We start from the raw sequence: 13,471 nt of genomic DNA, 5'->3' as shown, positions 1-13,471 counted from the left end.
GTTTTGCACGTCCTGCAGTGTAATCATGGAACATAAACGCATCGACAAACACTTTGTGTCTGCAAAACATGTGAGGAGAGCTGCAGACCAGGGACAATCCAGAAATGCTCATGAATGTCAGTTTAGAAGCTATCAAAGTTCTCAAATAAAGCTCCTTTTGAGAATGTCAATGTTTGTTGGGAATTATCTTACAAAACTAGGAAGGATTTTTGGTTTATATATTAAAAGTTATGGTTTTTATTGATTTTAGCAAAAAAAAAAAATGCCCATGAAATCCTGGAGGGACTGATTAAAGCTGATTTCAGTTTGTTGCAGTGATTGTTTCGAACCTGCAGCGACACGTCGAAGACGCCGCCAGCTCCCAGACTCTGGCTTCCTGTTTGGCGAGCACCGAAAGTGGCGTCACGGCAGCCATCTTGTTTCGCTGCGATCCAAACACCTTTTTAATCCAACTGGGGTCGAGTCCAAAAACCTGAGTCAGTTTTAGACGCTCATCCAGCAAGTTTCACACAAATCTGTCCAGATATTTCGCTAACAGACGAACAGAAATGACTCCACTTCCTGTCAGCTCTCTCAGCTACGACTGTGTCTGACGCCTAATGATCACTTTCCAAGGGTTTCGTTAAAATCCATCCCCTGGTTGGTGAGATATTTGGCTAACAGGCAGTCAGAGGCAGAAACATGATCGCCCGCCTGCAGGACGTGTGGATAACACCTGACACAGGTGAGCTTCTGCTCCAACAGATGGCTTCATGTGAAGCGTCTGAATGTGTGGCTGACTTGTCATGCCTCATGCAAAGGTGTTTTTTATAATGGTGTGTGTGTGTGTGTGTGTGTGTGTGGAGATGTGCATTTCTCCTTTGCCCAGATGGCTGTGCTCAGAGGCTGGAGCTTCTAAGTTCTGTTTGCCAGCGGTGAATACTGATCAGAGATCACTGTCACATCCACAGCGAGCGCACACACACACACACACGCGTCATCCATCTTCTTCCTCACACACCTCCACTTCCACACGGTCGAACTACTAATTCGCGGCGCCACTACGAAGCGTCCATGTTGATGTTTTCGGACACCGCGGGCTCTGATTGGCCGGTTTTCACTCGCAGAGTCGGGACGGATCCTCCTCCATAAAAACTTTGAGACAGTCGATAAAACACTCGGATCGAACCGCAGGTACATCCAGTTCTGACAAAGGGGTTCTAATCGTCAGCTGACCGGGCGTACGTTTATAAATTATTAATAAATAAAATTATTTTATGGTCACGACTTCAGACCCAGCCTCAGCTGGTCCTCAGCTTTTTTACTTCCATCAGATGATGTTTGTACCAACAGGGTACCATTTGGTTCTCACATCTCTGCTCAGGATCAACCATGAACGGTGACGTGTGGCGGCGCGGCGCCCGGACAGCTGATGGCGGCGCCCGGAGCAAAGACACGACGGAACAGTAAGCGTCTCCCCTGCTTTGGAAGCCAGACTTCAGCTTCTCTGCTGTTTTTATATACGAAGGTTGTGAACCCGGTTGTTGCTGCTAACGCTAACGGCGGCGGCGTCTAGACTGTTAGCGACCAGCTGGAGCTCACGAGTCTCCAGACTCTCACGAAACGTTCTCAGTAAATATTAATAATGATTACAAATGTGAGAGGGCAGCTGCTAATGTGGGTACGATGTGGACAGCACAATAATGTGCGCGGCCAAGAGTACGGTTTTATGACCGAGCTGCGGAGTTCAGGGAGACGAGTCTCCAAAAGAGACAAAATCAGCAACCGAGGCAGACGGTCCGGGTACGAAGCGACCACAGCTGCAAAAAACACAAAAAACTGACCCGGAGCCACGAAAAACATCAAACCAAATGAAATTAGACAAATGATGTGAGGAGGACTGAGTCATGAACGATTATTAACCACCCAACAGAAACCATGCCATGGTTCCCTTTGTTTACCTGTTCCACTTCCAGGTAAACAAAGGAGGAGGAAGATGGAGATTTCTGGTCTCTGATTGGACCCAGAATCACAGGAAAAGGTTTGTAAATAAAATCTATAAACGCCTTCACGTCCACTTAAAGTTAAAGTTCTACCATCTCCTGAAGGAACATCAAGATTTACACTCAAACCTTGAATCTAACAACTCGTACCCGTCTGTCGTCAACGACTCTCAGCTACTACCACACCCAGTTCCAGGGTCGTGTTTTCTAAGATCAGCTGGCTGTGGCGGCCATCTTGAATCAGTTCCTGACTCCAGAAGTTAATCAGCTGTAGCGTTTCGTCTGATAATTACTTCCTGTGAGTTTTATGAAAATCTGTCCAGTGGTTGTGGAGATATTTCGCTAACAGGTTTCCAGTTAGAGCTCAGAGTAAACGTCAGGGATCAGCCTCAGCTACTACCACACCAAATCTCAGCTCAACATCTGTAAAACTGACCGACTTATAGCCATTTTGTGTTTGCCAAGTTTGATAAGCTGTGGCGGCCATCTTGAATCAGGTTGACTTTGTGCAAGTTTCATTAAAATCCGCTCAGTAGTTCTCGAGATATTTTGCTAACAGACAGATATCACCAGTCAGAACCGAACCCGGCGCCGGCGACGCTGCAGCCGTCAGACATCATGGTTGTACGTTCTGACCTCTCCTGACGGAGGCGGCGGCAGCTCTGCCCGGCGTTCCGGCTCTCATTCCAGGCCGAGCCGCTCGTTGGACATCGTGTTCCAGCTCCGTCGAAAAATCCAGAGAAAGTCGGCGCGTTCCGGGAATTGAACTCCCGGTTTGTTTCAGTAACGGTGACGCTTGAAGCCAAGGTCAAGTTGGAGAACTCAAAGAAGAACCAGAAGAATCAGCTTCTTCTTCTTTTTTTTGTTCTCGTGCAACAAATCGTTCTGATGCAGGAGATCACATCTGTCACCTCCACCTAATCGGCTTCCTGGCAGACGAGTCTTCAGAGGACGAGGACCCCGGCGGCGTCCATCACGACTGGACCCGCACTCTGGGAGGTCGTTGGAGAGAACCCCCCCAGAACTCCAACCGACGAGCCGCAGCTGAAGCTGAGGTTCACTCTTTGCTCCCGTCGTATCGTTCTCTCACACATGTAGAGAAGCACGATCGGCTGCACCCCCAAATGGACTCTCAGAGGACTTTCATTTGAGGGGGGGGGACACAGGGGACACGGGGGACTAATCTGTCCTCACACAGGTGAGACAGGGTTCAGTGTGTCTCTGCACATTCTGCCACACAGCGTCAGTCTGATGCTCCCCACAGGTACACCTGCATCTGCAACTGTTTGGTTCCTGAACGGATCAATTATGGCCACACACACACTCACACACACACTCACACACACACACAACCTGTTTCTTCCAAAGAGCTGAACTGAAAAAGAAAGAAGCTGTTTTCCTGTCTGTGCCAAGCTGAAAATGAACAAACACACGAGAGCGACCGGAGGAAGGAAATCATCCGCTGTCCTTCAGAGTGCAGCAGGGAGAGGGGGGGGGGGGTTAGTTTTCACCTGGCAGGGAACCCCAAGGTTTCTCCCCGCCAGCAGCTGACACCTCAGAGCGTTTCTTCACTTACCTGAAGGCACGAAATGAAGAACTTTGTTGGTCTCCATGGCTGAGCAAGTGGTGGCGGATGCTCTCTTCCAATCCCAACCCCCCCAGCCCCCCCTCCCAGAATCAACCCATCATGTTCTCCGGTGCTGATGTGAGTGTGTGGAGAACACCTCTGCTCTGCCTTGCCGTGTTCGGTTTCTGACTGCTGCTCAGACACATGCAGTGACTCAGCCTCACTTCGCCCGCCCGCCCGCCTGCCGCCGCTGGGTCTTAGTGCCGTCGTTTTATTATTCAGCATCTTTATTCCTCGGCAGAAGCCTCACGACAAGACGCGCCTCCCTCCGCAAAAACAAAACCAGCAAACACGCCGTCCCGTCGGCCGCCGAATCTGACCCGACCCGCTCGGGACCCGGTCTGCGGCGGGAACTAATCCAGGAGCTGCTGGGTTTGAAACAAAAACAAAACGCAGAAATGAGAAGAAAGTCAGGAGAAAACAAACATGTAGGAGCTCTGAATGTGAGAACGTGCTCCAGCTGAGCCAGATGTTTGATGCTGTGTGAGGACAAAGATGTCCAAACTGAACCCTCCCTGGTTCACATCTGATGTTTGTTAAATGTCTTAAAAATCAGAGAATTTTAGGATTAAGTTTCCATCAATGTTCTCAGTGTTGGCTTCAAACATGAGATGGACGGATGGATGGATGGATGGATGGATGGATGGATGGACGGATGTATGGACGGATGGATGGACGGACGGATGGATGAATGGACGGAGGAACGGATGGACAGATGGACGGCTCGTCTGCAGGGACGGGGACGTTGCTTCTGTCAGTCGTGGTGAAAACAGAGTTGACTCTGAAGTCCAAACTCTGGATTTCCTGCTCCATCCAAGTCCAAACCCTCCCCTGTGGTCAGGAGGTTTGGATCAGGCCTGAAAGAACCAGATCCTGGTTCTGAGTCACCAGAACCAGGATCTGGTTCTGGTTTAATCCGATTCAGCGTCAGGCAGAGAGAGGAAACCAGTTCTGTGTTTTTGTTTGATGAAGGTGTATGTAAACATCTGGTTTCGGCTGCGTGTCGGGACTCAGGGAAGAGCTTCCAGTTTTACATAAAGTCAAATCGACAGAAACCCTTTTCTGTCAGGGTCCGTGAAGCTCCAGAACCAGAACCGGATCTTTGTCCAGTGTTTAAATTCATACAAATGAGGAAGTCAAACCCCTCCCCTCACACACAAATGAACTTCCTCTCCGAGCCACAGAAAGACAACAAACAGCAACACGGAGTCAGGAGGACAGGCAGGGGACACAGGAGGACGGGCAGGGGACACAGATGGACGAAAAGGCCAAGCAGTCAGTGAAGGAATGCATGTTGCCTGCTGCCTTACATGGAGTTTCAGACTATAACAACCTTCTGTTGGTCGATATCAGTACCTCTAAAACTGACCAACTTCTAACCAATGGTTGATTGGCTTTAGCAGCCATCTTGAATGGGATTGAATCCACAGGTCCTCCAGGGATTATAATCTGAGAGTTGAGATTGAAGGAATGCATGTCGCCCGCCGCCACTCTGAATGACTCTCAGCTACTACCACACCCACAGCAGTGTTTGTTAAGGTGGTTTAGCTGTGGCGGCCATCTTGAACTGGCTGGCTCCTAACGGTAACAGATGTGCATCCAGTTCGTTTGGTGATTTTATCTGCTGGAAAGAGACGAATGAAGAACATGATCGCCCGCCTTGCTGGGCGTGTTTTTCAGAGGAGAGGCCAGCTGGTGATTTGTAGTCCGGTACAGTAACGGCTGAGCTGCTGTCCCTTTTGTCCTTGTGCCAGATGTCAAACCCCCCTCCCTGCCGAAACGTCCGCGCTCGTAAACTTATTAGCTTTTTATTTTTTTAAAAACTAAAACGACCCGGCTTTCAGGGCGCCGCGGTCCCGGTGTCTCTGCCAGCTATTACCTGAGTGAGTCATCACTCAGGGAGGGAATCCTGTCCCCTCCTGCCGACCGGGGACAACCTGCTTCCTTCTCCGTCTCTCCTGTCTTTACGGCTTTGCGTAGGCGTCCATTTTGTCTCTCGGAGTGTGTCTGCCAGCTTCTCTGCAACAGGAGCTGAGGCTGTTAGATTTTTTATTTTCTGCCACAGAGATGATAAAAACGTGGGAATAACTGAGAGGAGCGAGGAAGAAGTCCTCGTTACCCAGCCGGGTTCATTTTTACCTATTTCCTGTTTTATCCACATATCTGTGTGTGTGTGTGTGCGTATTCCTGTGTGTGTGTGTGTGTGTGTAGAAATGTTTAGCACGGAGCTGGACGTACCGCCGCGGGGACGGGGGCATATTTCAGGTCACAAACCAGCTCCAGATTTAATTTGAGGAAGAGAAACTTGATTATGTCCTCCGAGGAAAAAACCGGCTGAGGGAGACTGACGCGACGCAGGTGACCGCGGCCGTCAGCGCACGTCTGCAGGTCGCTTCAGGTCAAACGCTGCTCGCTACCCCTGGCGAATGCATATCGCCCGCCGCCGTTCATGCTGGAGCTCAAAGATCAAGGAGCTGAGAAATGATCTGACCACACATCTGTAAAACCAACAGACTTATATCCACTCATGTTGCTTAGACTGATTAGCTGTGGCGGCCATCATTCTCACATATTCTGGAACTGTCCTAAAATGAGTAAATTTTGGAAAAATATACACAAAGCTGTGGAAGAGATTCTGGGATATGACGTTCCTATGAATAGCGGGGTGATGCATCTTTGCAATTTTATCAAGCTCCAGCTCAGGGTAAAAGACAGGTATCGGATTAAGATAATGTTAATAGCAAACAAGAAAGCTATAACGAGGAAATGGGGAAAAGTGGAACCCCCCCCCACTCAAGAACAATGGACTGGAATACCAGAAGAAATCTACATTATGAAAAAACTGACGCATTGTCTGAGACTTCAGGAAAAGTGGACGAAATGGACAGTATTCAAGACAAAAAGGCTAAAAAGAGGAACAACTCCCAAGCAAAGGTTCTATGTAAAGTCGAATGAAAATTGTTCGTATGCATTCTGTATGTAAACAACTGTGAAAAACAACAATAAACAATTAAATGTTAAATAAAAACAAACAAAAACAAAGAGGCAGCAAAAACTAGGACTGAGTACAAGGGAAGGACGAAGGACAACAAGCATTAACCAGGAGAAGACCGGGCTTTTAAAACACACAGGATGATCGGTAATTGGGCACAGCTGCGTGAAACTCATTACTGACAGCTGGAGGTGGGCGGGGCAGAAAACCGAGTGAAGACTGAGGATGGAAGGAAAAACACTGGAGACAGAAACCAAGAAGGACACAGCACCAGGTGATCAGAACCCAAACTCACCTGGATCAAACGTCAGCCGCTCCCCAGCCTGAGCAGGAACAGACAGGTGAACGTGTACACTGCCCCCTACTGGAGAGCAGCAGCTGGGCAGATCCAGATGTGCTCCTCTGGTTTCTGGTTTCACTTTTTCAATTATGATGTCTGGAAAAGAGGGAGGAAATGAAGATTAGGTTTGTCTTCTTCTTCTTGAGTTCGATTACTGCGAGCGTCCAGATGTCCTTCCACCATCAGGACCACACACACACACACACACACCTGACCATATTACCTGTAAAACCCGTCAGGATGTTTAGATCCAAACTTAAACTGAAACGCCCATCCTTACAGCTGAGGAATAATCCTATATTAGCTGAATGCATATCGCCCGCCACGCTGCACGACTCTCAGCTACTACCACACCAGGTATTCAGTCCACATCTGTAAAACTGACCCCAGTTAAAAACCATTTCTGGGTTTTCTGACGTCCGTTAGCTGTGGCAGCCATCTTGAATTAAAGCACCGGTTTGAGATGTTTTGCTGACAGACACAAACCCCCAGGCGAGGGTAACTACACGCTCGCCCGTCTGTTATATAAACTGTCAGCTAACAGCTAGCTGTGATCTCAGACCTTCCTGACGTTCAGGAGTTTTATTTTAGCATTAAAGACGACGACTCGTCCTTTGAGTTATTAATATCTGAGCGTCTCTTTGATCAGAAGACTTTTTATTTCTGATCATTTCTGAAAACGTCCCGGTCCTGAACGCAGCCGGTGGAACGTTCGGATCGCCCACAGGCAGCTGGAAAACAGCTGGAAGCTGCAGCGGGCGCCTCGGCTCCGACAGGAAGACATCAAAGACTCGGTCCGTGGACAAACCCTGGGTGGGACTTCCTGTCCCCCAAACTGTCTCCTGCCTCGCATTGTCTCTGAAAAGACGTGAGAGCCGAACCACAGCCGAAGTATGCTGAGGAAGTCGAAGCTGAGCTGATGAAGAGGAAAAGAGCCGAAGGCTAGCTGAAATCTGAGATAAGCTAAATGCTAGCTGAAAGCCAAGAAAACCAGAACACTAGTTAAATGTTAGGCGAAGCAGAACGCTAGCTGAAAGCTATGGAGAGCAGAATGCTAGCTGAAAGCTATTTGAAACCTAAGCAGAGCAGAATGCTAACTGAAGGCTAGGAAGAGTAGAATGCTAACTGAAATCTGAGATAAGCTAAATGCTAGCTTAAAACCAAGAGAACCAGAACACTAGCTAAAAGCTAAGAAAAGCAGAATGCTAGCTAAACTAAGGGAAGAAAAATGCTAGCTAAAAGCTAAGAAAACCAGAACACTAGCTGAAAGCTAAAAAGAGCAGAACACTAGCTAAAAGCTAAGAAGAGCAAAACACTAGCTAAATGTTAGGCGAAGCAGAACGCTAGATGAAAGCTAAGAAAACCAGAACACTAGCTGAAAGCTAAAAAGAGCAGAACACTAGCTAAAAGCTAAGAAGATCAGAATACTAGCTGAAAGCTAAGCAGAGCAGAATGCTAGCTGAAAGTTAAAAATTGTAGAACATTAGCTAAAGGTTAAGTGAAGCAGAAGGCTAGCTGAAAGCTAAGGATAGTAGAACGATAGTTGAAAGCCAAAAAATAGCAGAATGCTAGCTAAAAGCTAAACAGAGCAGAACACTATTTAAAAACTATTTCAAAGCTAAGAATAGTAGAACATTAGCTAAAAGTAAAGTGAAGCAGAACGCTAGCTGAAAGCTAAGGGGTGGAGAATGCTAGCTAAAAGCAACAATGAGCAGAACACTAGCTAAAAGCCAACAGAAGCCAAATGCTAGCTAACACTAGCTGTGTTTAGCATTGTTTTTAAAGAGCAAAAAACGAGCTAAAAGCCTAAAAGAGCAAAATGCTAGCCAAGTATCAAAAAGCTAGCTAAAAGCCAGAAGTAGCCTAAAAAGACAATAATAGAAGCAGTTTTTTGGGAAAAAAAACATTTTAAAAAGAAGATTTTTGTAGAAATCTCTGTGTATTTCTACGGGGACAATCTTTGTCAACAAAGTTAAGCCCTGAAGTCTCAGCAGGCGTCTCCTGAATGAGCCGAACGTTTGGATTAATTCAGAAGAATTAAATTATTCATGATGACCGTCAAACAGCCGAAGGAGTCGTACTTCAGCTTCGTCACGATTCTTCCTTCAAACGTCTGATTTTGATCCGGAGAACCTGAAGCTGAGGAAGACGTCCAACAGGACGGGTTTTAAGGGAACTCCAGGAGAACGTCCAACAGCTCTGAAGGTTCCTCCTGGTTCTCAAACCCACTCATGCTTCCGTTCTGTGGTTCTGCTGCACGGAACGGTCCAAATACAAGAATAAGTGAAGCGTTAACTGCATGAAAAGGTAACAGGACGAATAACTGGACGGTTTCGTCTCAGAGGAAGACGGAGACGACCTATTTCCTCCTGGAGATAAAACCCGAGACATGTGGGGACATGTTTGTCCACAGAACTAATTACAAGCCGAGAACGAGGTTCTCACATCTTAACGCAGCGATTCTCACTGCGGTGGCGTGACGAGACATCCTCCCACTGACGTCCACGTCCAGCCGTCTCCTTCTGGGGACGTCATGAGATGTCTCACCAACAAACAACCTCTGGCTGTAATGGGTCAGTGTTTTTAGATGTTCTGCATCAGCTGGATCGTAAACTACCACGCTGATGGGACGATTCCTCCGTGAACAGAGACAGAGGACATGTCTTCAATCTCTCATTTCAAAATAAAAGCGGTAAACCTGCAGGGACGGTGTGAGGGACATGCTGAACCTGAAGGATTTAGAGACGCCGCTTTTATCCGTTTAACGAACCGAGGCTGAAAAGAACCCGACAGGAAACAAAATCCTCTCGTTTTATTCCTCAAAAGCAGCGTTTGTTTACACTGAGTGCGTACCCACATTTCAGGATGGCAGCATAAATGGAAAAAGGAAAACTAACATTAGTTTAGTCCTGTGTGAACTAGTCTAATCCAGAGTAAACTAAACTGACTCTTAAAGAAGGATTAGATATAGTTTAGAATTAGCTGGTTAAGTTAAACCTCCCATCAGGTGAGGGTAACTCAGACTGACTTAGTTAAAACAGCAGGCAGTTTATTTGGAGTTTACCAGTGAAAACCAACAACTTCAACCAGATGAACCAGTTGTAGATGATCAAACTGTTTTCTGACAAATCAGTAACCTGATGGAGTCACTGAAACCAGGCAGCTAACTAACCTGTTTAACAGTAGTTATCTGTTACTAACTTACCTGTGTAACAGTAGTTATTTGATGCTAACTTGTGTAAGTGTAGTTATCTGTTGCTAATTAACCTATTTACCAGTAGTCATTTGTTGCTAACTAACCTGTGTAACAATAGTTATCTGTTGCTAACTTCATTGTTTAACTGTTTATTTTTGTTGAGAACCAACCTGTATAATGGTAGTTATTTGTTGCTAACTTTTGTAACTGTAGTTATCTTTTGCTAACTAACCTGTTTAACAGCAGTTATTTGTTGCTTACCTGTTTAGCAGTAGTTGTTGCTAACTAACCTGTTTACCAAGTTACTTGATGCTAACTTGTGTAACAGTACTAATTTGTTGCTAGTTAACCTGTTTAGCAGTAGTTGTGTTGCTAACTAATCAGTTTAGCAGTAGTTATGATTCTAACTAACATGTGTAGCAGTAATTTGTTGCTAATTAACTTGTAAGATGGTAGTTATTTGATGCTAAACTTTTTAACAGTAGTTCTGTAGCTAACTTGTGTAACAGTAGATATCTGTTGCTAATTAACCAGTTTAGCAGTAATTTGTTGGTAAGTAACCAGTGTATTAGTAGTTATTTGTTGCTAAGTAACCAGTGTATCAGTAGTTAGTGGGAACCAGCAGCTTACCTTCAGTAACCTCAGAGTCTCCTCGAGGCTCTCATGTCTTCAGGAAACAGAAACATTTAAATTAAATTCATTTTAATTATTTTTAAATTTCTTCTTCTTGAGTTCTTCCGTCCGTCTCATGCCCAGCAGCTCGGAGGAACCATCAGAACATCACCAGGTGTTGCAGGCAGCAGGAACCACGCCCACTGGCGGGACCGGTGCTCACCAAGAGACGGCCCGCGGGCCCGACCTGACCCGGGGAAGGAAACACAGTGAAACTAAAAGTTCTTTTGTTTTTAAAATAATCTCACTTATTTCTTATTTTAAATCAGAACAACAGAGTAAAGACATTTATTCTGTAAAGTTCTTCAGCTTTTTATTTATTTCACCGTAGGTTTTTACCCAACGCTACAAACAGCAGGCAATCATGTATTTGCCTGTCTGTGTTTGTCTTTCTGTCTGTTAGCAAAATATAAAATAAGAAATAATCTCTGGAGTCAAAAATTCAAGATGTCTGCCCTTTAAAAACCTTAAACCAAGAGAAAATCAGCTCTAACTGCTAAATTTACAGATATTGAGCTAAAATCAGACTGATGTTTGTTTGTTTTTGATAAAGTTATTAAAGTTTATCTGTTAAGATCCTGATTCAGCTTCAGCTCTTCTGAGATCAATAAAGCTGCTTCTGTCAGACCGTCGCAGCTCGGCCTTCGTTAAAACTGAACCAGGTTTTTATCGTATAAATGAAAGTGAAAACAGGAACTCATTCTGTCTTCATCCTCGTCAAACAGAGAACCGAAGATGAAACGCCCGATCCGTCTCAGAGCGGAGAAGGTTTGATGAATCCTGACGAAGAATCAAAGCTGAAAAACAAAAACAGGAAAATACAGAATTTAACCCGAAGAATCTGATCAGAAACTTTTAAACTGTAAATCTATTTATGGGTAAATAACCTTAAAATCAACAAGAATACTGCAGTGAAACAACAACATAATATGGCGTTATATATAAATAATAATATATAGAAACTTATAATTTACAGTCATTTCCTGGTACTGTTGAGTCCAGTAAACTGTTTTTAAACGGTAAATTTCAGCCGAAAACAGTTGGAATAAAGTAAACTCTGTAAATTTGTTTATAGCAAATAACTTTAAAGAGGAAATGAAATAAAATATTAAATTAATTAGTTTTCAGGTTTTTCTTTTAGTTACAGATCATCATAAAACCCTCCAGAGTCCATTTCTCTGGTTTCAAACTTTAACGACTTGTTTTTAGAGTTTCTGTGGGCTGATTGTGGGCGGAGCTACCAACTTAGAAGGAGGCGGGGCCAGCTGTGGCAGGCCGCTGTAGGACGCTGAGGAGGTTCCTGTCGCCGCGTTTATCAGGGGAAATGGAAGCAGAAGAAGAAGCAGGTTTGGTCTGGAGTGATGCTGTGAGGAACTGGAGCCCCATGTTTCACCAGAGGAACCCCCGAGCTTTACGATGATGTCACACAGTCTGGGAGGAGCTTCACCTCCGGATGGTGGGAGGAGGCCGGTGCTGGTTAGACGGTGGGAGGAGGCCGGCACCGGTCTGATGGGTGGTGGTTCTCCTGTTGAAGGTTTGTCTCTCAGGTTCTCCTCTTCAGAACGTTCTCTGCAGTCCGTCTCCAGACTCTGGTCCATCAAACCTTCTGGTCCTTCAGGAGCTGAAGGTTTGGGTCGGTTCTGTCTGGATCTGTTACTTCCTGTTTGGCTCTCGATGCGTCACACTTCAGAGCGATCACAGACAATGAAGAACGGACCCTGACAACAAGCTCTTCTCCGTTCCCCTTCATCAGGAATGCTGGAACTCGGAGGTTTGGTTCGGGTCTGGGAGGCCCGGCTGAGGCTCAGGTCTTCCCTCTCCGGGTCGGAGCGAAGCCCCCATCTGCTCCTCTGCTCCTCTAATAAGCCAGAAGCAGATTCCTTGGCCGACAGCTAATCCAGATGGCATCAGAACTCTGGCAGCGAGTCAAGCTCGCCGGCAGCCAGCCCGGACATATGGCGGGGTTGTGTGAGGCTGGAGCTGCTGGGAGAGGTGTTACAATAATCACCGGCTCCTTCTGCGGGTTCCTGATCGGGGGGGGGGGAACCTGTGAGGAAACCTTCATCTTCATCTTCCTGAGCGTGAAAAACAGCCTGGAGACGTTCTCCGCCGGCAAAGAATCCGTTTAGCTTCAAAGTTCAAAGCCTCCATGTTGGGTGTTTGATGTCTTATCGGTTCTTCTCTGTGTAACATTTCTCATTTTTAAATAAATGTTAAATATTTTTACTTTCTGTTTGGTTTCAGGAGACAGGATCCTCATATAAAATAATAAAGGAATGCTTGTCACCCGCCACCAGGGGATGACTCTCAGCTACTACCACTCCAGTATCTGTAACAGGTACAGGTCTCTTCTGTTTGCGGCTCTGTTAGCAAAATATCTCATGAACCAGTGGATGGACCTGAAAGACTGGAGGAGTGGTGACCTGGAGGACTGGAGACCTGAAAGACTGAAGAATGGAGACCTGGAGACCTTAAAGACGAGACATGGAGAACTGGAGACCTGGAAGACTGGAGACCTGGAGGACTGGAGACCTGAAAGACTGAAGAATGGAGACCTGGAGACCTTAAAGACGAGACATGGAGAACTGGAGACCTGGAGTAGTGAAGACCTGAAAGACTGGAGACCTGGAGGAGTGGAGACCTGAAAGACTGAAGAATGGAG

At 46.1% G+C, this 13,471-nt stretch overlaps 1 protein-coding gene across 5 annotated transcripts in view; it reads right to left on the bottom strand.

Annotated features, from left to right (window-relative positions):
• Positions 1-13,060, bottom strand: part of slc4a11 (solute carrier family 4 member 11) — a 64,080-nt gene extending 51,020 nt beyond the window's left edge. For 2 of the 5 annotated variants that reach the window (XM_037977753.1, XM_037977755.1), the window contains exons 1-3: positions 12,055-13,060; positions 10,768-11,606; positions 6,897-7,037 (exon numbers count right to left, since the gene is read on the bottom strand). Coding sequence is in view for 2 of the 5 variants with exons in the window: in XM_025010962.2 (XP_024866730.1) it covers positions 3,559-3,595 (37 nt within the window). In the remaining 3 variants the exon portion in view is untranslated. Of the gene's footprint in view, positions 1-3,558; positions 3,687-6,896; positions 7,038-10,767; positions 11,607-12,054 lie in introns of those variants that run through there. The other 3 variants (XM_025010962.2, XM_037977754.1, XM_037977756.1) reach the window with 2 other exon arrangements.
• Between the last annotated feature and the right edge of the window lie 411 nt (positions 13,061-13,471).

Source organism: Kryptolebias marmoratus, linkage group LG10 (genome assembly GCF_001649575.2).
Source record: "Kryptolebias marmoratus isolate JLee-2015 linkage group LG10, ASM164957v2, whole genome shotgun sequence".
Taxonomy (NCBI): Eukaryota; Metazoa; Chordata; class Actinopteri; order Cyprinodontiformes; family Rivulidae; genus Kryptolebias; species Kryptolebias marmoratus.
The sequence above is the reverse complement of the archived record's forward strand: the minus strand, read 5'-3'. Positions and strand labels throughout refer to the sequence as shown.